The sequence below is a fragment of the Phalacrocorax aristotelis genome, chromosome Z, assembly GCF_949628215.1.
Source record: "Phalacrocorax aristotelis chromosome Z, bGulAri2.1, whole genome shotgun sequence".
Lineage (NCBI taxonomy): Eukaryota > Metazoa > Chordata > Aves > Suliformes > Phalacrocoracidae > Phalacrocorax > Phalacrocorax aristotelis.
Genome location: NC_134311.1, coordinates 69,421,126 through 69,443,936, shown reverse-complemented (window position 1 = coordinate 69,443,936; position 22,811 = coordinate 69,421,126). Strand labels below are relative to the sequence as shown.

Below are 22,811 nucleotides of genomic sequence, written 5' to 3'. Positions count from 1 at the left end.
AGAGCTGCTGCCTTGCAAGGGTGTCACAGGGAAGGACAGCAGTCCCTGGGTCTCAGGGGGAAGGAAGGACCAAGGGTTGGGGCTGGTGTTTCATGCAGAGCAGAGCTCAACTTTACACTGTGTGAGGCAATGTTTGTCCTGCTAGGATGCCAGATCCAACCACAGAGGCAGAATATCACCTACCAAACCACAGCTCTGTGGCAGGCAGGGCCTTGCAGCTTTTGCCAAGTTTTGGTGAACTCTGAGAGCTCATGGACTGAGAGAGAGATAGACAGACTCAGCTTAGCAAAGACAAGGAACCATTAAGTATACTCCAAATTGCAGCTTTTGAGCTCCCAGGTTTCTCACGTGTAATACAAATTAAAAGTTACCACCTATTTTGTAACAAGAACAAAAGCCTCTGACAGAAGACATTTTTGTCTTGAGCATCTGCTAAGCAAAGAGGCTTTCAACTAACAGCAGCAATGGAAAGATGACTGATTTTCTTAAACATTTCTAAGAAAAAAACATACATTCCACATGACTTACTGAATATAAAACTTGATAATTTTGAGGAATAGGAACACACACAGATTTTTACATCAGCTGCTATATTTTGAAGGACCTTTGAAATTAATATGTAAGTTTACAATTTATTTGTAAAGTATTACAACACTCAGCCAGCAGAGATTGCATGCAATAACTTTGCAGAGAAAAGACTGCAGAGATTTCATACAAAACTTAGGAAGTTTCAACCTTGATGTAAAAAACCTCTTAGCTTTAATCTTGGAACTGACACCATGCTGCTGTTTGTTTGTCAGAAGCTTTTGCAGTCATTCTTAGTTGCTTTCCACTCTTAGCAGGCCAACTTGCACAAAACTTGTGAAAACAACATAAAATGAGAATGGCAAAACTTGGCTTTCTTTTTTGTCATGGCCATTACAAGAGGTAATGTAAAGGAGCTTAAAATGAGTGTATGTATCATAGTTTCTAAGTGCTTTATTCTGACCAAAATGGATTAAAATGTCCCTCCCATAAAGGAAAACTAATCCCCCAGAAGAAACTGTAGGGATTTAAATTTTATATGTGTGTGTATATATATATATATATATGTAAAATAAATTGATTTTGACCCTTAGTGATGGCTTTCTCATGTTCAGTAGCAAAATCGATGCTTAGGAAATACATATTAAGAATATATCTCCCTAGTATCCAAACGGTGAGGTCCTTGGTAAATACAGGTATGAACAAACCAGTATAGTTTTATGACTATTAAACTTTATTGGGTAAATGTATGTGTTACAAAATAAGCAGACATTCCTAACACAACAAGAAATACTTTTTCCAAGATTTTTCTTACTGTGAACATTAGCTTATGATGCCATATATCTCATACAACTTATGCACTTATTCCAAAAGAATAACATTATCTGATTACCTGGTGTGTGGATCTTGTTTGAAGACATGCCAGAATTTTACTATAATGCTTACTAAAATAACATGGTCTCAGGTTTTGGAAACCTATGTGGTGCAAACCTGACATAATGTCATAAAGAAACAATAAAACTCATCGGATTACTTCATTAAAGCTAATATTTTCAGTGGTTGATGCATAAAACTAAAAAATCACAAGTTATAATCATCAGGTATCAACATGCATTTTTCATCGTAAGACATGGTTTATATACACTGGGAACTTGTACATGGACATACAAGTTCATAGGACACATTTTGATTCGTTTGCTCTGTTGTTGTGCTACTGGTATCTGCATCCAGTATAAAAGAATTTCAAATAAATGTTGCCCTAGCCCCACCTGCTTGTTATTCTTCAATGGCAGGTAATGTCTGGTTAAAATGTAATGTGTGTTAAAATGTAATTTACATTTCATTAGCTTGTGTGTGGAGAGCCAGAATACACAGAAGATACATTCAAAATTTGTTATTGTCTTAGTATATTTGGTGCTGATTCTGATCAAAAGAAAACAGCAAACCAGGATTTCAGGTACGCAAATTTTGAAAATCCGGTAGCAAATATTAATGCTGAAGAATGGCCCAGTTTACTGTGACCAGAACTTCAGAGCCAGCCAGCATTTGGTTTCACCAGTTAAATACTGAACAGGGTTAGCTGCTGCTTTGCCAGGCTGCAAGGTCTTTCCCTGAAATACTGGTTCTCGGAAGGCTGGTAGGAAAACTGTATCAACACTTCACTGTTAAGTAAATATGCAATATTAAAAGGTACCTCCTTCTAAAAGAGCTCCAAACTCAACATAGCATGTGTTTGTTTGTGCTGTTGGCATACCCCAACTTCTCCAGCATATATTCCTCTGCTTTGACACCTTGCATTCAGTTACATCAGGTTTTAACAATTTAAAGGCTAGGAAGAAACATTACAGTTCCACTGTCTTATCCCCTGCACACTGGAAGCTAAATTACCTTAGCTCCAAGCTGCTATTAAAGCAAGAATTACTACCACTCTTTTTTTAAGAGAGAGAGAGAAAGCATAAATATGTACTAAAAAACTGTGAAATATGACACCAGATACATCTTCAGACGTTTGAGATGGGAATACAATAAACGTGAATCCTTGACATCTGTATTTTCACATTTTTTCTTCTATTTGTAAAGTTCATTCTAGTCCAGTAAAAATGTCTTCCTTTAAATCTGGTCTCAGCTGAGCTTACTTATAATACATTCAGGCCTATTTCCATGATGCAAACTTAAAAGAACATGTAATAAGAACTGAATAAATGAACAGCAAAACATGAATTGATAGTTCAATTCCTGACGTATACTTAAGTATATTTACAGACAAAATTGACTTCACTGCGCAAACTGCTCTCTAAATTATTTAAAATCTTTTTCCTTTGTTCTTCAGTCACTTTGGAGAAGAGAGCAATAGCAACATTTAACGATTCACTAGATACAACCCAGATGACAGTACATCTTCTGGAATCTGTGTGTCATCTACCCAATGTAGCTCATCTCTGATACACAAATAGCAACGCATTGCATCAAGACAAGCTTTGTTGATCTTTCAATGTTGTAATGCTATTCCACAGTCCAGAGAAAAATAGCAGTTCCAAAAAAGAATTTTCCTCAGATAAACATCTATTGAATTGTTTCTTTTTTTACTTGGTTTCAAAAAGAAGAAACCCAGCAAAGGTAGAGAAGCGTTGATGGTCCCCGTGGAGGGCTCCATTTCCCATTCGCAGCCAAACTTCATCTCCCTTGGCAAGTTTTAGCACTGCACTGTTTCCTGAAGTGTCTGCTTTCCCTTTTGATTCATAGCTAAGGATGAACATTTTGACAGGTCAGCTTTTTGTTTTTCAAAAAGGGTCAAGCAAACAACTTTTTTTTAAAAAAAAAAGAATCCAAGAAAGCACATTGTTATCCTGAGCAAAACTTCCTTGAAAGGCTTGCCAACATTTTTTCAGCTTTATGAGGAAATTTTGGCGTCTTTCTGCATTTGATCTCCTTGTCAAATTTTGCACCTTACCTAATTGCATCATTTCATTCCTTTCTGAAATTCTGGAATTTTAACTCACATATTTTTTTCCAGGGCACAGGAACAAATATGTTTTTTAAAATAAAACTCTACTTACTCATCACAACACTTCAGATTTCCTGTGATGCTCTTTTTCCTTCGGATTCATCCCAGCTAATTTTAAATGCCTCCAGGTCAGGAGTCTCATGTGAGCTGAGCGCCTGTACTCCCAGCACAGGCAATGGCCAGACAGGCAGTTCACTCCATCCTGACGTTTTTTGTTGGAATGTAGATATGTTCAATGCAGGCTAACCTGCTGGCTTTGCCTGAAGGTTGGTTCCCTTTCTTCCACCTGTTACCTTTTCTGACATCAGTGCTTCAGAGGAAAAAAAATGGGCACTTTTTCTTTTGCAGGAAAGATCTATTGGGAATGAAGCACCCATTGATGGTGCTTCAGGTATGAGCTGTTGAAGAAACCTTGACAGCTTAAATGAACCTGCTATCATCTAAGTGCCTAAAGTGCAGTGTGATCACAACCTAAGCTTTGGTGTCTGTTCAGGAGAGAAGCTTGGTTTTGGCATCAGACCTCTGGCTGGCATCAAAGAAATAATAGTTTCTTCCAAACACTTTTTTTTTTTTTTTTAGATATCCATCTGCCTAGAAGCTTCTTGACCTGGTCCTTATAGAATTTGATAAGCTACAGGTGAATCCTATTCTTGATGATTCTCCAGCTAACATAAAGAGTTCAGAAACTTTTCATTCCAAATGTGCTAATGACAACAAAACTAGTAAATGGAGGACCTTTGCTTCTTACTCATCCTTACCACTGTAGTTTAAATGCTGTCCACCTTCAAAGTAAATTGTTCTCCCCTAATCTTTAACAAGACTGTTACTAGTCTGACAGGCGAAATGGGACAAAGATATGTTTTAGCAGAAAGACAGCATGATACAGCTGGGCTCCAGCTCTGACTTGCAGTGCTAATTCTTTTCCCCTGAGCTTTGAGGAACTTGTGATCAAGGCTGAATTTTAGGTCCAGGATCTGTGGCAGGTACGATCCAAATTTGCAAGTTGAGGAGGGCAAAATACAATAGTTTTTCATTATTGGTTATTTTACCCTAAAGAATTTCTTCAAAAACCAAACAATTTCATGTTTCTTGAAATGTAAGCAAGCTATCACATCTGTGCAAACATGTCTTTTGCATTAAAATGGCCTGGCCCTTCACTTACCTGTATAAGCTGAACACTGTATTACCATTATGCATCAGATACACGTACACCTCCTCCACATCTTCATGTTTCATCATGTTGAAGGTAAAGAAATACACCCCTGAAAAGATATGCAAATACAGTGTGTTTGCTGCGTAAGGGGAGGTAGTCATGCTACAGACTTGTGCTTCTCACTGAAGAAACATAACAGCTGAGGTCAAAATTACCTTCCAGTTGTCAGTGGGTATTTTGCTTCTGCTTATAGTGTGCCAAAATCTGATTCATTTTTATTCTGCATATGGCAGGGGTTCAGCCACATCCTGTCCCAGAGAAATGACTGTGTGTGAACATGGCAGGACCACTCATCCCTTCCTTCACACTGAAAGGGAAATTTCCCTGAGCCTGAGTCTAACGACCCCTCTCTCAGCTTTTTTTCCTTACCTTCTTGCTCCTGCCCTCTCCCAAAAGGGCAGCCTCCAGGCCAGCCAGGGATCAGCCTCAGAGGTTGTCAGACAGCCAGCATGTTGCCCAGGTCAGGCAGGGCATGAGTGGTTTTTGCAGCACCCACTCCTGCTCATCGGGCTGTACCACATCCTGAACAATGCAGACGTAGCCACTGCTATCTCTTCTTGCACAACACACCCTTGCCATCATTCTTTCTCTTTTTAGCTCTTTCTGTGTCTGAAAGGTGCCAGCAATGTTGTAAGTGCAATCAGTAATGTATGTAACGTAGGTTCAGTGCATCCTGAGGCAGGAATACAAGCTCCTTGCTCCTGAACAGTGCACCTGTGGCATTGACCCTGCAATGGGAGCTTGGAATTTGCATCATAGTCATTAAATCATTGTGGGTCAAAGTTTTTTGACATCCACATATACATTAACCTCAAAAGGAAGCAGCTGTGAGGACACACCCCCCTAACTGTCAGTAAGATGTACTACAGCAAGCTTGGAGGGCCTGACTTTTATTTAATTTAGTATCATTTCCCATAGCAGTGAGTAAATGAATGGCAGGGTGAGAAAGGCCAAGTGAAGGAACATGATTTCAGGCTATACTTAGCCATATTTTTGGTTACGGCCCTGCCTCCCCCATTTCTGATTGTTCTTCCTGCACCGCAGCTGTTTAAGGTGGGTGACCGATGTAGCTCAAAAATAACTCAGGAGAAACTGTAGTGCCTCATTTCCAGCCACACATCTGTTGCAGACCAGCTCACAGCTGAACTGGCATGAAGGAAGATGGGGATGAAGAGAGTGACTGGAGGCAGAAGGTGGAGAAGTCAACTGTGAAGCTGCTACTGCTGCAAGACCAAGGCCATGGTTATCTCATCACAGTGGTTGAAGGGCTAAAGGTCTCAAAGCAGATGGTCCTGTTCCCCTGCCAGCTCTGGCCATACCTCTTCCTCCTGCCTTTGTGCCAGCACTAGTCACACTGGCTGGCAAGCCCTCTTGGCTTGCTCAGTTTCCAATTTCTTTTTTCCTGAAAGTAGGTAGCAGGAACTATGCAGAGCAAGTCTCATCAGTGCCTTGTGTAAAAGCAGTTAGCTAGCTTTTCATCATTACTGACCACACTTCTCCCTATAGCTCCCGGAATTGCATTAGTTTGTTTTGCAAACACTCACCATTCACTGGAGCACCAAATCTCCCAGTCATGACATCAAAAAAATTCCCAACGTTGGTTTCAACACTACTGAAGATGATCCCACTGTTCTGGTTGCTGAAGTGAGTAGCCATGGAAGCCATGAATGCAACCTGCAAAAATGCGGTTCTTATTAAGGCAGTTGTTCACGAAATGCACATATGTAGAGAAATCAGCTACAGAATTTCTTCCTGTATTTGCAGTCTGTTTATTTTCCTGACGGAGATGTTCTTCTAGGGCCTGCTCCAAGACCATTAAACTCCAGTAACAAAACTCCCATTGAATGCAACTGGAAGAGGACTAGGCTTCTTACACTCAATTGGACTATTCATGACTGTAAAAGTGTATGGGAAAGTGTTCGCAGGTCAGCACCTTCGTTTGGGCTTTTATTTACTTTTAAGTCTTTCTTGAATGATGCAATAGAAAACTGGTATTCAAATGGATGGTATTCCCTGCAAAAGTGATTTAATTATTTTTTATATATTCACCAATGCATTTAGACTGGATATTGCTTTTAACTGAATCTGTGAAATAAATAATGCTTGGTACAATCCATACACATTAGTGTTTCTTGCTAAGTACCTTCAGAGATACATTAGGCATTTTTATTAGAGGTCCTCTAGAAGCGCAGTTGCTGGGACTCAACATTCAGTGCTTTTTCTCTCTTACCAGTTGCCCTGTACCCGTAGTCACACCAACAGAGGGTGGTGGGGACCAAAACAGGAGACTAAGAAAGTGGAAACTGTGCTTCAACTTCATGTTACACCTCTTGCAGTGGGATGTATTGGCTGTGGAAAATTTTTCATAGGAAGCAGTGCAAAACCTCCTACAGCAGACAATTCAAATTACCCTTTGCAAGATAGCAGGGAACAACCCTGCCAATTTGCATGGGCACGGAAGGGTGTTATCGCTTCTTTGAGTCTGTGATTCCCCCATCTGACTGTCAATAAACAGGGTACAGGCAGAATTGCTGCACCTGGATGCCAGAAGGTTACACAGTGACTTGGCTTTTTATCTCAATCTCTTAACTTCTTAGATGAGAAGTGTTCAATTACAGTTTTTACTGCCCCTCACAAAAATTACATTTTTAGTGAGATTCCAGCGATACTAGTATTAAAAAAAAACAACATCCAAAACACTCCAAACTTCTTTTGATTTCAGATCCAAATGAGAACAAAACCAAAATGCAAAAATCAAATGCAAGTCCAGATCCAACAATGGAAATCATTAGCCATCTTCTCAGAAATTTGAGGAGCTCCAGATGTGAGCTGAAAGCTTTGGCTGATTTTCCTTATCCCTGCATGGATGCATTTTCTATGACGGCAAATTGTTAACTTCTTGCTTCTCAGCCAGGATCACATCAAAGTTCATCATGTATTAAAGGAAAGCAGCTGTAATGGCAGCTTGATGGAATTTATTGCTTTTTGTCTAGATTCCATTTCACATTTTTTTGACCTCAAGCTACTTTTCTTGGGCTGATCAGAAGAGTTGCAAATTATGTCTTTTCTCCCCAGGTCTCATTTTGAAGTCTCAGATCAATATAGACATGCCAGGTTTTTCAAAATAATCCTGTTCTTAAAGCAGTATTATATTCAAGTGTTTCCTCCACTACCTACCCCTGCTCTAAAATTCTTAAGCATGACATTAATAAGAAATTATATACTATACAGTGTAAAGAATTTTTAAACATATCTGTTAAAAACAGTGATGGAATTTTACTTGGAAACAGGTATTTCAATAAATGCTTTGGTTATTAATTCTTTTTCATGATTCAGTTTTTAATTAAATTACTACCACTATTTTTATGTAAGAAAAAATGCTGATAGCTCATTTTAAAATTGCAAAAGGATTTATGTTGAATGTAATTAGAAAAAATATGTCTTTAAAATATTCAGCTATAACGTTAGTTTCAGTTAATTCTAAAAATAATAAAATAATTTGGCTTTATTACAAAAGTCCAGTAATTTTGGAAACTTCACCGTGAATTTTATTCTGTGCGATTATCTCATCTTGATGCAACCTAGCATGGAGAATTCAAACAAACACAATGCCAAGAAATCCAGAGCCATTTTCCCACACTGCAAACATTGGTTGTGCTGTTGATTTTGCTGTTAATCTGCATGTCTTTTATGAGGATATAAAACATACATGAATGACTGTTATTGGGAAACAATATCCTTCAGTTAAAAGGTGTAGATCTGTAAATAGATCAGAATTTCAGTTTCCTCTGGAGTCAGAGTGTTTGGAAGTGGGATTTCTTTTTGTGCATGTTTCCTTTATCCCATTTTGTCGTTTCTGTGGTGAACTTGGTTTGGGGGTACAAATCAGATCAAGACTAAGACAATTCTATTAAAGTGTGTGCATGTGAGTGAGTATGTAAACTCCGTATTGGTTTCTGGAGATCTCTATACTCTGTGGTGTCGGAAGTCCCATTTGCCCCAGAGCAGCACTGACTCTCAGATTAAGCTGAATTGCTCTTTAATTGTAATGGGAGCTGAGATGCTTCCTTCACATGTAGGCTACCTGGAGCTGAATCTGACTGCAGTCACTTGCCCATGCAAATGCACCTACTGCCATCTGAAGTACTTTAGGATTCTCTCACATGGGGCTTGCTGATCTGACCTACAGAAGTTTCTTCTACAGTGGCAGGTGGAGACCAGGAAGGACACGTCTCAAAGGCTTGCCATGCATCTAAATCGTCCCTTTAGCACCTCAGCTGCGCTACATCATAGAGACAGTCAAGTCTTCCTGCTATTGCAGATGAATTACTGGTATATTGCTACACTGCAGTATACAGTATGGAGGACTCTTTTAAACCCTCTTTGCAACAGCAACCAAGGGTCTTAGTTGTCCAGGTCCCATTTACTTTCAGTTGCCTTAAGAACAGGACAAGACCACGTCTCTGCTGTACTGCAGATATATATATGTGTCTGCGTGTGTATATATATATTTACATACGTGTGTGCGTGTGTGCGTGTGTGCGTGTGTGCGTGCGTGCGTGCGTGCGTGTGTGCGTGTGTGCGTGTGTGCGTGTGTATGTGTGTGTGTGTGTGTGTGCGTGTGTGTGTGTGTGTGTGTGTGTATACATACATATATAAGCTCTCCACTGCCAGGCAGATTCCTGGGACATGAAGAAGCTCTAATGCAAAAGCTATAGGGCTATGCCAACACAATGTTAAGCCCAAACAAATATATCCCATCCCTCAGCAGAACTTCTCAGCTCAGGCTTGAACCCATGTTTTAATGTACATCTGGCTTTTGGGTAGTTCATTCATAGGCAGAACCTACATGCTTCCCAACATATTTAAAGTATCTACACATATAAAACCACGGATAGCTACTGTGGGGTATTTTTCAAAACCAAAGGACTTCTGTCTGCACTCACAGGTTTTGACCCCATACTTTGAGGAGCTGGATACATCTGCTTCTGAGAATCTCACAAAGTCTGACTGACCTGAGAAGCATGTGCCTGAGTGACTCCTTTACTCTGGCCGTATGCCATAGCAAATGCAGTTATGTGAGTGAGACAGCTTGATAGAAAAATGATAGTCCCCACTATTATGCTTTAATGACCCAGATACTGGCTTTCTGTCCTAAAAGGGAACTATATATGTTCTTTCCTGCCCATTTCTCAGCTGCATGCTTTAGAAAGAAAGACTAAGCCCTGATTTCTTTTGTTTCCAGGAAGGTTTGGCAGAGCACATTTGTCAGTCATGACAAGGGCTCCATATGTCTCTCACTGTATTAATTTACAGGGGGATTTGCTTCTTACGCATCTTACAGTAGTTAGGTACTGTTTTCCAGAGAAGAAAACCATAACCTGAGAACTGCTGCAGCCAATGCAAACCAGAGATTTTGTACCTGTAGTTCTGGAGGAATCCCAGGGTAACCCTTCTCGCCTTTGGGTCCATGATGGCCACGCTCTCCCCTCGGTCCTGTATCTCCTTTGTCTCCTTTCTCACCTTTGGCTCCTTCCTGTCCAGTTGCTCCATTGTTTCCATTGTTTCCATGATTTCCTTAAAGGAAACAGAGCTTTGTGTTTAACTTAAATAATTCTATATAATATATTTTAACAGATAACTGCGACAGAGTCCTTTTCACCAGTTTGCAACACATGGACTTTCCAATACCATAAAACCCAGACTGAGCTGCGATAGGTAAGAAACAGCTGTCTGGTTAAGCTAAAGGTGGAGGTTTTGATGAGCAAGTTTCCAGAAGGATGTAGACTGACGTTTAAGAGTTAACTCTCATGCTGTCTTGGTGTTGCTATATAAACTGCCAGTGTCTCAAGTCATTGTGTTGTTGGGGAGTTGTGCAAAGACAAGACCTCAGCAGACATGAGGCTCAAGGAAAGCAAAAGCTACTGCCTATTGGCACATACCTAGTAGCCTGCATAAGCACTCTTGCTTTTCCTTTTGTGTGAAACCTTATTTGCTGATAATTTACGTTTATTATGGTAGGATAAGATAATTTTGAATAACATTTTACTATCTTTAAAACATGTCTACACAACTGAAGAATTGCTGTAGCCTTAAACAAGCTAAATGAACCCATCTGTGCCAAAAAGGGGAGAGTGTGCATCCTCAGGGTGCTGGTTAGCTTGAAGGGGTTGATTGATTGCATGTTCCTAGATTTAAGGAAAGACAAATTTTTTATAATAAAGTTTTATGGGATGGCTTCTTGTAAAAAGGGTCATTGCAAAACTATATTCCTGCATCTGCAGTATTACTTTGTGATGTTTACTGAGTAAATTACTGAGCAAATGTCTGTGTGACTGAAAAAAATTTGAAGTTGGCTAGAATCAATAAGGAATTATTATGCTTACCTGAAGCAAAAGCCTGACATTTTAATTATTCAGGGGATTAATTAGTGTCATCATTGTTCCAGTTCTACCTGAATTGAAATTAGATTCTTTGCTACTCTGCTTGTTCTCTGGTTAGTCGCTCTGGCGACGAATTTACAGGAAGAACATCGTTGTTTGAGATCAAATCTAATGATTAAGTAATTCTTCAGAGTTTTTATATTGAGAAAAAATTTTACTTCAAACAAGGAAGCTAAATGGTGGAAGAAATTAAACATATTTTTGTTTGGATAGAGAAATCAGTAACTCTTAAAAATAACAAGAATGATGCTTCATGTAAAGCCAGACTGCTTCTCTACCGGTTCAGAACAGAAGTCTGCAAGCAACATTTGATTCAATCAAGAGAAAAGCAGATGTTGTCATTCCCTTTACAGGCACAAAAATACAAAATGCAGCAGATGGAGGAGACAGAGAAATTTGTGGCATCCTGAGGTGACAAGAAAGTATGACTGAGAAAGGGCAAAGCTGGGACTGGGCTGTATCCCAATACATCCAGTGCTGCCTTGAAAGTGAGGGTCCAATAGAAAATTGTGGCCTGCTCCTAAGAAGCCAACAATTTATTAACACGCAATGCAGTATTTCTGCACAAGAGGCCTCACCAGTAAATTTCCCTTACTTCTGTAATAGTCAATAGTGTTTTTACAAGAGGTTGATGCATGAATAACTTACAGAAGGCTGGCTAATACCAAATATGCCTATGACCTTATTTTGCCTAATACCCAAAATATGTCAAAGTAATAATTTATTTCAATATTTTGCCAACCAAAGCTAGTTCTTGAACACCCAGATTTAACTGTTACTGTAAACTGTTTCTACCAAAAATCACTACTTTTTTTTTTGTGTATGGTTATCCGCCATGCCTGGTACTGTCAGTACATTTGTGAGACAGAAGGATTATGAAATTGCATTTTTATTGTGATAACAGAAGATGTAAGCTTTTGAAGATGAGACAAACCTGTTGGTCAGTGACATGTTAATTTACATTATACGTCTGCTTTAGGAACAGTGATTTTCAAATTCCTGAAGGTAGCTGCTGTAACAAACTTACACTGATGTGCAAATAACTATCTTTTTCTCTTCTCTAGACTCTTCTTTTTCCATACCAATTATCAGATCAAAGTATATATACCCTTTTATTGTGTATCCTGTTCTTCTGTGTGCATTTTTAAGGGGGGCGGGGGAGAGGAAGTACTTTTTATTACGGAAGGCAAGAAGAAAGAAGGAAAAGAAGACATTTCAATGAGAGACCAGAAGCATGTGTGCCTCTGTAAAATATTGGCTAGCAGTATGCTAGATGACAAAAAAACTCCTGAATAAAGCATACAATAGCAGAGCTTTCAAAGGTGATTGCAATAATCAATTCCAGGGCACAAGTTCTTCCAACTTTAATGGAAGCTTCATGCTGCTTTAAGAAGAGAGAACAATTTGCCCTAGAAATATAATAAGATTACTTTCAGTATGAATTTCTGAAAGCTGAATGTTAATAACAAATGGGTTTTCACTGGAAAAGACTTTAGAGTCTAAGTGAAAATCTCTGTCTCCCCAGAAGTTATAGAAATACTTGTTTCTGGATCTGTCCTCAAATACTGATGTTTGGACCATTCTCTGATATTTCATAGAATAGCCTGTAATTTATAGCCTGTAATTAGACTGATTGAAAAATCAATTAAACCTCATCTTTACCTGGCATCCCAGGGGGGCCGGGAGGTCCTGGGGGCCCTTGGTAGAGTCGAACTCCAAAGTCACCACGACAGCAGGAGCTACAGTCTGGATTCTGTGGTCCGGTTTGTGGGGGCTAAGTGCACAAAAATAAGCTTTAAATAGCTTATTCATGGAGGGCACCAATCACATGCATGTCAGTTACAGGGTCTTCATTATATATTCTCTGTTTACATATTTGCTAAGTTTTCAAACCGTTTCTTATCTGGGCTGAAATCTCCCATACTTGGGTTGTCCCTGAAGATGTTATTTTTGGAAGATTTAAGGGAATAGCTCTTCAAGTGTTCTAAGACCTATATAAATATTAAAAAGCAAAAAACCAACTTGTCCTGTCAAATAGTGAGGGTTTTGAAAATAAAGTAATACCAAATAATGAAAGTTTGCTGAATATTTCAGTTAGGTTCCTATCCTGCTTTTCACTGATCCCACATTTCAGCTGACCTTTCCTGACAAACAACCCTGTGTACAACAAGTGGCAGGACAGAAGGGACTTCATTTGACCTTCAGCAATGAACTATCCTCCACTAAACATAAAGAAATCTGTGTTGGACTGCCCAAAGATGTTAAAAAATGTCTGTGCAGCAAATTCCTGTTTGTGGCCCCTGACCTGTATATTTACAGGCTACTAAAGTTGGGAGAACTGAAAAAAGTGCCAGGATACATGGCAAAAATTTGAACTGACTACAACACCTGGTGTTACAGACATCTGATTAGTTGTAGCTGTGGGTGTGTAACTATGAAAACCTGTTTGTATGCTGGAACTAATACAGCACCATAAATAAACTAATAGTTTATTATACACAGCTTAGCTACTTAATAGTACTTTGATAATAGTTTAGTGTCAGTGCTTTTCTTTCCCAAATTTTTGTATTTATACTAATGGAGTCTCATTCAATCCTGGCTGGTTTTTGTAACTAGGGTCTTGCAATGATTTAGTAGTCACAAATCTTCCAATGGGTCAGCTAGGGTAGAGGTCCAGGTTTTGATTTTATTTCTCTACCACCTTCTCATTTCTCCTTCTTTGTTTCTTCTTCCCTACAATTCTTTGCTATTATCCTGAGGTGCATTTCAGTTCTTAAATTCTGGAGGGGGATGGTTACACCAGTCTCATTGCTACTTTTCTCTCATTGTTCTGCCTTCCTTCTCTTTCTTTCCAGTCATCGTAATCATGTTCAAATTACTTGCTTAATGCAGACCTATTGGTTTCACAGCAGAAAACAAGCCTCTGGTGGGATGGGAGCTGCCAAATGAACATATAGATGTACTGTATTCCTGCTCTCAAGGTCATCAACTGGCTTGATCTGAAACACTAAAGATTTCTACCTGTGTTTTGACCAATACCTAGCACACCCCTAGAAAGTTAATGTTTAAGATACAGCAAACCCCCTTCATACCACCAAAATACTGCAACTCCTCCAATGGGACGAACACATACTGTCTCCAGCTGGAACTGCTGACAGTGAAGCTACCATGGGAATACAGGCTGACCTGGCAGATCAACAAATATGCTTCATATTCAAAGAGTTATGGAAATGTTAAGACTTGCCAATGGGCAGAAGGACTTCATATTTATGGGGTTTGATCAACACTAAGCTTTTTACCTTAATTCTGGATAAGGTCTATATTTTATGAGAAAAGTTAGTTCTGCCTGTTGGACTGACTGTTCCTGGAGAACCTGTTTGTACCTTTCTCACTGTTTTATCTTTCCTAGTTGTTAGGAAGAACACAACTGACAATCACCAGATGCACTGCTTAAAACTTTCCTAATATGAAAGAAGAAGTAGCCCAGCTTTCAGCTCATTTGCAGTCCTTGAAGGGGAGGCAAGTACAAGAGGACTGGAGTTGCACAAGCATTTTGCACCACCTGAAGTGCTAAAGTTGAGTGTTGCACTGATATTAAAATCTCCAGCTTTTTTTTGTTAGTGCTTCATATTCATGTTGAATGAGAAGGTGAACTATATACACACCTGCCAAGAGCAAATAAGCCATATCAGGCTAGAAATATCCAGACTGAGAACTGTGGATTATAGGTAAAGGAAGGCATGAATCCAGCAAACTGGACTGTGTGTGAGACTCTCTTTATGTAGGTATGATTTGGCTTTTTACCCAATGCACTGAAATCCTGAACTACATTATTAGCTAACCAGCTATTTTATCATAAAGTAGATGCTAGTGCTGTCATTACCAAATGCTATTTGGCATTTACCTTTCAAAAAGCTCAGCAGGTTATTACATGTCAAATGTGGCAAGTACTGCCGCCTGGTTGTATGAGAACAGTTCCACTAGCTTCAAAATAACTACTTACACAAGTCATAAAGTACTATTGACTTATTATCTTTACTGATCCTTTGACTAGGAGGAAAAAAATGTTCACAGTTGACTGCCAAGAACAATGAATATTCAGGATACTCTTTTAATCTCTAAAACCAAAGAAGTTCATGAAAAGTACGTTTAAAGGAAAAACCTGCTCCTAAAGTAAAATTACACTCAAATGGGACAAAGAGATTAATTACAACCTCTTGCCAAAGGTGTCCTATGCAGCCATTTGCACATAAGTTTTATTGGACAATGAGTCTTTGGCATTGCTCTCAGAACATGAATATGATTTAGGAGCTTGTGAAATGCATCTGCCACATTGATATCCCAATGCAGATAGAAAACTGGAAATATTTCTGAGCCTGTTTGCTGAATTTCCTATGATTTAGTATATAGGAGGCAGTTCTAGGCAACAGATGGTCTATAAAAGTCCCTTAACTTAAAGCTGTGAATGAGTCATAATCGGAGACCCAGCCCTTCTTCACTTCCTGATTGATTTTGTGGGTTTCTGTTATATTGTCTAAGACAATGCAGAAGATGAGTAATGTACATCCGCCATTCTTGGCTCCTGTTCTGAATGCAAAACAGCATATTTCTGTGGGCACTAAGGCCCTCTGTGCCGCTTCTCTAGCAAAGCATTAAACAAACCAAAATTGCCAAAATTCAGGGTGTAACACCAGTAGGTTTAGGGGTACCTCAAGGTTTTCAAAGAGCAACCTGAAATGGAAAAACATGTCTGGTGTGGCTCTCCCCAGGCACTGAGCGTTCTTGTGCTTGAGGAATGCACATTATATTTTACATAAGTTACCAGCAGTGTGGAAACTGGCCTTGTACCCAATGCAGCAAAGACAAATGCTATTGTTTCTATTCCACAACAGTGAATGGGACCATTAAAACACTTTAGCACAAGGGTGAAATTCTTCAGCCAGAGCTAAGATAACCAAGAAAGTAGGGACTTAAGGGTGAAACAGCTTTCAGATAGCTCAAGGGGAAGAGGGAGGTTTGACATCAATTGAAACATGTCCGTGCCACCTTTGTTCCTCCTCTGCCTGGAAATCCCTGGAGATGGAAAATACCTATTGCATCAGCCACACTGTGATGGATTATCCCTGTCATGCATCTGCTAGTGCTCCATTTCATTTCAGTAGCCAAAAATTGCATGATTTCCCCAGCAAAGATTGCTTCTTAGAGAGGATCTGGCAGGTTAATGGCTGCCATCAGCTGTACTCAGACTCGCTGGACTCAGTTTTAAAGCCACAGCCTCTTCCCCCCATAGGCAACTCCAAACATGTTGCATTAAACTCTCTGATGAGAGACACATGCACTCCAAACACAGTGATACTTTGTGAGGGAGAGTTTGACCCTAAAAATGTTGTAATTTTGTATTAAATCCTGCATTATCTGAAATTATGCTGAATTAAAGGGGAATCTTCTTTAAGTACCAATAACACATGGTCTGTAGTATGCAGCTGCACAATTTTCTCTGCAGTAAAGAGGTACACACACACTAGCTGGCTCATTGGACTATATACCTGATGGTTTACACTGTCTATATACTGCAAGTGCAATTTAACATACCTACAGTTAAATATCTATGTTGTTGAGTGCACTGGAGGAATATATAACTCCTGCCCAAGAAATAGGAAAGGCAAACCACTGTGAAATTTAAATACAGGGAATATAGTGGTGTATTAAAACTATTCCAATACTTGGATATGTTTCAGTTCTTCAAGCCTAGAACAAGATTAAAATAAAATCTTTTCTATGCTTGTCTTATGTAGGTTATTATTCAACACTTGTCTGCCTGTCCATGATATTTGGAATTCAAAATATCATAGTTTGACCTGAAAGAGTCTTAAAAAGCAAATGATAAAAGGTGAGCTATACAAGACTCAAACATTTGTATCAGCAATAGGAACAAAACACTCGTGTTGTTTTTTCTAAAAAAAAAAAAAAGGTCAATCAACAAAAACTTCATTTGAGTGGAATTTTGTTTTGCCTAGTGCTAGAAAAAGCTTAATCTTCGGCCCTTCAGATTTTTCCTTTTAAATTTGGACTGCAATATTTTATGTATAGTCAAATTACACCATTAGCCCTTTGCTGTGAGCTAATGACTATAATATCTAAAAGGCCATGCAAAAAGCATAAAAAGATTCCCAGTTTAAAACACAGATACTAGAGATGATTTCGAGTTTCATTCCAAGTCTTTTTTTCTCTGAAACTGTCAAGTTGATATGTATTATTAAATCTATCATTACATTAATATCTGTTTTTTCAAGCTATTCCTCATAATAAAATTTCTGAACACTCAGAATTTTGTTGTTTGTCTCAAGCTCAAAAGAATATATTTTATATACATAATTTTCAAGCAAAATTATTCTCTGCTAATTGAATCTTTCCAAATACCTCTATACATTCCATAATTTTCTTTCACATCCAAATGGGTTAACAGAACCTAAACTTTTAATATATTAAATAAGTAATACCTTGAAGTAATTAAGAGACTGCATATCAGAATACATGAATGCACAGGATCAGAGTTTCAGCAAAACAAAGGGCTGCTGTCTATGTCAAAACCAGTGTCCCCAACCACTGCTGGTTCTACCAGCTCATTAAAAGATCCTATAAAGCAACCCAGCAGGATACAGACCAATACACAGCTTTAATAAAAATAATTTCATAAATAGATCACTAACAAATTAGAAAAAAAAATCTCATTAGCTTTAAAGATATCTTTAAAAGATTAATTCAGAGTACCTGGACTCTATCTGAGGTAGTCAGTTCTACATCATCTACCTCTGGTCTCAGGACTTTTTGGTCTGTAGAAGTGTTATTATCAACAGTCCACTCTATAAGTTGACTCCGCTGTTTCAATATTTCCCTGCTTCTGGAACCTTTATGGCCAGTCTGGTGGTGACTTTGCAAGACTTTGGCCACTGGTTTATAAGATCTTCTGCTCACCTCCATGTATTCATCTTGACACAGGCAAAATGGAAGAAAAAACAAAGCCAGTAGATGCCAACTGATGAAATCCTTCTCTGCCATGTTATTAAAAATAATTTTTCAGGAGTCTAGCAAACGCCTTGCAGAAGGAGAATCTCTTTGCTGCAGCAGCAGTTATGTGATCCTTTCAGCTTTTCCACTAGTAAGCCTGGCACTGAGACTAGTACCAGGTTTTATATGGTTGCGTGCAATAAATAAAACTAAAAATGCCAAAGTGACAGGATCCTTCATCCAAAATCAGTCATGCTCTTTTAAACAAACCAGGCATTATTCACCACTTCACCACCACAAGGAAAATTGATTTGTATGCTGGAAATGACCACAGCATTTAACGGACTCCCGTGGTTCCTACTTGGAGGCATTAAAAAATGTATCACCTTTTCTTTGGCATGTTTTTGTTTAAGTGTGAAAAAATGTGATGGAAATGGAGAACATGTGGCTAATGGTTTACGCTCCTTGATTAGACATGGAAAGGCTGTGAATTCACACTCTTAAATGTCTTTTGGACACAGTCTCCTTCCTTATTTGCCAGGAAATTCACACACACAACTGCGTCAGCCCAGTCCGAAAAATCCTTCCAAGAGCAATTAGGAAACAAAAGCACAAGAGGAGCTTTTGCATATGATCCTGACCCAATGGCTGTTTCTGACTATGCTTTTCATTCACTCAAAGAAAAATATTGAATTTCTGTCAGTTGGCCAACGGTGGAAAGAGGCTGGGTGAGTAGTTCTGAAAAACTGGGTTGAATTCAGATTCACAGAGCTCCATTTCTCAGCATTAGTTCAACCTACTCAGCCAGCCGATATTTTTTCCCTTGAGTTCCCAGTGTTTTGCTAAATGCAGCTGCCAAACCAAGTTTTGTATCTTCACTGCCAAGTAAATATAAATTTACTGGGGCTTATTTCAGACTAAAAGAATCAAATTATATATGTATAATAATATCCTTATTGTATTTTTTGATCCACCCACTAGTATCCTCTAGAAAGCCACAACTGCAGAATACAGTTCTGCAAATGCATCCCCATACACACGCACACCCAAACTTCCCAAAAGCAAGTAGCTCCTTGGTCTGTGAGAGAGACTTGACCATTGCATGGCTACAACGTTACTGAAGGCATCAGCCCCAGGGAATGATCCCTGGCCTCGCAATGCGATGAACTAACTCATACTCAAGCTGTTCAAGGCTGACCACCCTGCTTAGCATTTGGCTGGGGCTCCTCTGTGACCTCTAGGGTGCTCTGTGGCCCTAAATTATCCCAATTTTTTTCAATTTTATTTTTCTTCCTGTTCGGTTGCCTGACAAAATGTGAGGGTTGTGGTGCAGGGTGCTACAGTGGTTGTTTTTAGAACATGAGGCTAAGGTTGCACAAGCACGAGGGGCCTGTTGGGGTGGTGATGAAGGTTCCATCCATGCTGAAGGTAGTCTCTGAAGCTAGACATCCACAAATATCACCCAGGCTTATTTTTGAGGGGGAAAATAGACAGTGCACTCCAAAAGAGATGCTGGGAACAAACCAGAACATGACCAACCAGAAGGCCAAGATCCACCAGTGAAATGAGGTGCTAAGTTATTTAATAATGTAAACAGCCTTAAGCATACCAGCATGCTATGGCAGCAGAACATAACACCACAAGTGCTGCTAAACAGGGGAAATAAGTTACATCTGCTAAAATGACCCAACTTCATTGACTGCAGCTGCAAGGGGCAGCCATCATGTGCCTTCACTACCTGGTGTATTACTGAGTTGGGGATGAGGTATGGAGCATCTGAAATAAAAAAGCCTAATCTTAATCCTTGTGAAATCATAGGAAAGCATAATTTTGGCCCCATGTAAGGAAAGTAAGACTCAAGCAGCAATGATTTTGAAAGTGGCAGTGGCTCTCCCGTCTATATGGAAGATGAGCCCACCTGTGATGTGAAGGTTTCAGACCCTTGTAGATCCTGGAAGGGAGGCACAATTCATTGTTGCTTAGTGATGGTGAGAAAGCAGTCTCTGTTTTATATTCAGCTTCTTTCTGTGGGAGACAGCAGGGCAAGTCATGTCATGGGAGAAGGTGCTGGTTGGAGTTGCAGTGGAGAGGGGTGAGCAATGCTCAGTTGGGGTACATCTGCTGGTGACACAAGTGCGGGGTAGAGTGTCAGTGTCAGCCTGTACCCAGCTACTTTCCTCAGTTATTTCCCATTTAACAGCTCACAGAGAGGGGTGTGGGGCAGTGCCAGCCCCCATGACACACAGGGACCTGGCATAAGCCAGTGCAGGGGCAGCACTTGGGTCTTCTGGGAGCAAAGGCAGCCAAGGGCAGTCTTCCCCTTTTCTCCTTCTCCACCAGCCAAGCATGGCACAGGAGCAGACAGCTCCGCTGCTGTGGGCTCAGTGTTTCCCCCTGAGGACAAACATGACCCACTGCCCACAGCACCCCAGTTGTCTCAGTGAGAACCGCAGGTTATCTCAGCCCACAGGCTTACCAGACAGAGCTGTGTCTCCTTGCTTCATGCTTTTGTTGTATTTATCTCCCTTTTTTGAAGCTTTAATGGCAAGAATCTTAATTCAATTTCAGTGAAATCTTGGATTCTCAAGCCAGATATTTAGGATCATTGAATAACACTTCACAGATTACCTCTTGAGCCTTGCTTCAGTGTATAAATATTCATTAACTAAATAGTCTTGCAGAAGAGGCTCATTAGCATATGCTTTATGACTACTGAAAATCCTGATTGTTAAAAAATGCAAATATTCCAGTTATTTCACTGGGCAAGGAGAGACAGAAAGGAATTTACTGGAGAGTGAAGTAAGACTTCTGAAAACACAGTTCCAGGTTTTGGAAGCTGCTGCCACCAAAATGGGGTTTCTTTTTCAAGAAGAGAGGATTTACTTGATAGGAAGGTAGTTTGAAAACCCTGGAGTCTGTAAAATCAGGAATGACTCAGAGACAAACATTAATTTATCTTGGCATGTAATAATTTGATTCAGCAAGTGCTGGGACAGCACTGATGATTTCAGCTGCCGTTAGGGCTTTCATGGCTTTCCAAACTCTGTTCCAGGAGCTTCCTGTGGCAAATGTTTCCAACGTGAGTAATGAACTTCCACAGCACCCATGTCACAAAGGGAGGAGGAATAAAACCAAAGTGATTTGGGCTTCAAAGACCCCATCTATCATTCCATGCAAAAGCTGAAACAAGCATGTTTCTTGGCAGATATTAGGAAGAAGAAAGATCCCCTTCCTCGCTTTCCAATAGAGTCCACCTGGCTCCTACCCATCACTGCTCTGGTGGTTTGATGCTACACACATTTTTTGGTCCAAATTAATAATGGAGTTTAGACTTTGCCTTTTGATTCCAATCTTTTGAACAGATTCCCATTTGCAGAAGACTTTGCTGCCCAACATTCCCCTCTGCACCTTCAGCAAGGAATAGCTGGCCCACAAAATCATTTGTCTACAGGCAGAAATTTTGGACTCAGAAGTAAAAAGCAATGGAGGAACTGATTCTGATTCTCCATTCTTGATCTCCAGATGGTCAAATACTCTTATATAAATGTGTCAACTGAATCTAAAATAATAGGACATCAAAATAGCAGTGCTTTGAATTAACTTTGTACTGGAATAAAACACTGAAAATTCTTGATGCTGAGAAGAACATATCCTACTGATCTGGAGATGAGAAAAGGACTGACCTAAAAGGTTATGTTTTGCTCTTAGTTGCAGGGCCAATGTGCGATGCAGGATCGCTGACAGAGAATAAAATCTGACCCCCTCCCTACTTCTTCACTATGTGTTTGCACATCCTGCATCACCCTTCCAGCCTTTGCTAGCTGAGCTCAAGCACAGCTGTAATTACCTTTCCCCTGCTGGTCTCTGGCAGCAAGATATGCCTCTATCTCGTAATCAACTGTTTAAGATGAAGCACATGGATCTGTTTATGTCAAATAATGAGATATCGGCTAAAATGCAGTAGCTACTTGGTGAAAGCTGCTTTCCACCTTCTCTGCAAGCAAATACTCCGCTCTGTGAGAAAGTGGATTCTTATTACCATATTATTCATATTGATATTGGGAAAGTGGGTTATTAATGAGGTTATTATGTCAAACTACAGGCCACCATTTCAAGAGGCAACAAAACTATGTAAAAAAAAAAAGCCTAATATAGCCCAGGCAAGATTGTATCTGTAATTAAACATATACAATTCCTTCACTTCTAAATAATCCCTTCTGCTGTGATAATTCCTCCATACTGGACACAAAAATAATCTACACCTGCTGTTTCACAAGCGATCTCAACTAAACCATACTCAGTGTGGCTACAGGCAGAAAATGGCTTTTTCCCACCTCCATGCTGACCACTACAAACCCACAGGAATAAGTGAGGTGTTCTCATTGAAGTCTGTGATCTGCTCCTTGTTTGTGCTGGAATTTTCGTCAGTAATGGGGATTCAGGCAAAACCCACCACCCACCTCCCCAAGGCAGCCTCCACAGAGATGGGCTACCGGGGGAAGGCAGATTCATGGGGCTTTCCAAGTGTTGTGCACACAAAAAGGGTTTACACTCACAGTCTGTGCATCATCTTCTCCATGGCTGAACATTTTCTTCTCCTGTAACCTGCTACCACTAA

The 22,811-nt window shown here is 39.7% G+C and overlaps 1 protein-coding gene across 2 annotated transcripts; it reads right to left on the bottom strand.

Annotated features, from left to right (window-relative positions):
- Window positions 1–579: 579 nt before the first annotated feature.
- C1QTNF3 (C1q and TNF related 3) lies at window positions 580–18,346 on the bottom strand. Of its 2 annotated transcripts, none has more exons than XM_075079062.1 (6): window positions 18,161–18,346; window positions 12,848–12,959; window positions 10,165–10,319; window positions 6,287–6,416; window positions 4,692–4,791; window positions 580–3,267 (listed from the first exon to the last, which is right to left on the bottom strand). In XM_075079062.1, the coding sequence occupies exons 1-6, from the start codon at window positions 18,242–18,244 to the stop codon at window positions 3,108–3,110; spliced, it is 741 nt and encodes a 246-aa protein (XP_074935163.1). In that variant the 5' UTR covers window positions 18,245–18,346; the 3' UTR covers window positions 580–3,107. The 2 variants fall into 2 exon arrangements, with proteins under 2 accessions (XP_074935163.1, XP_074935162.1); XM_075079061.1 differs by having other exon boundaries at window positions 1,245–3,267; window positions 17,957–18,346.
- Between the last annotated feature and the right edge of the window lie 4,465 nt (window positions 18,347–22,811).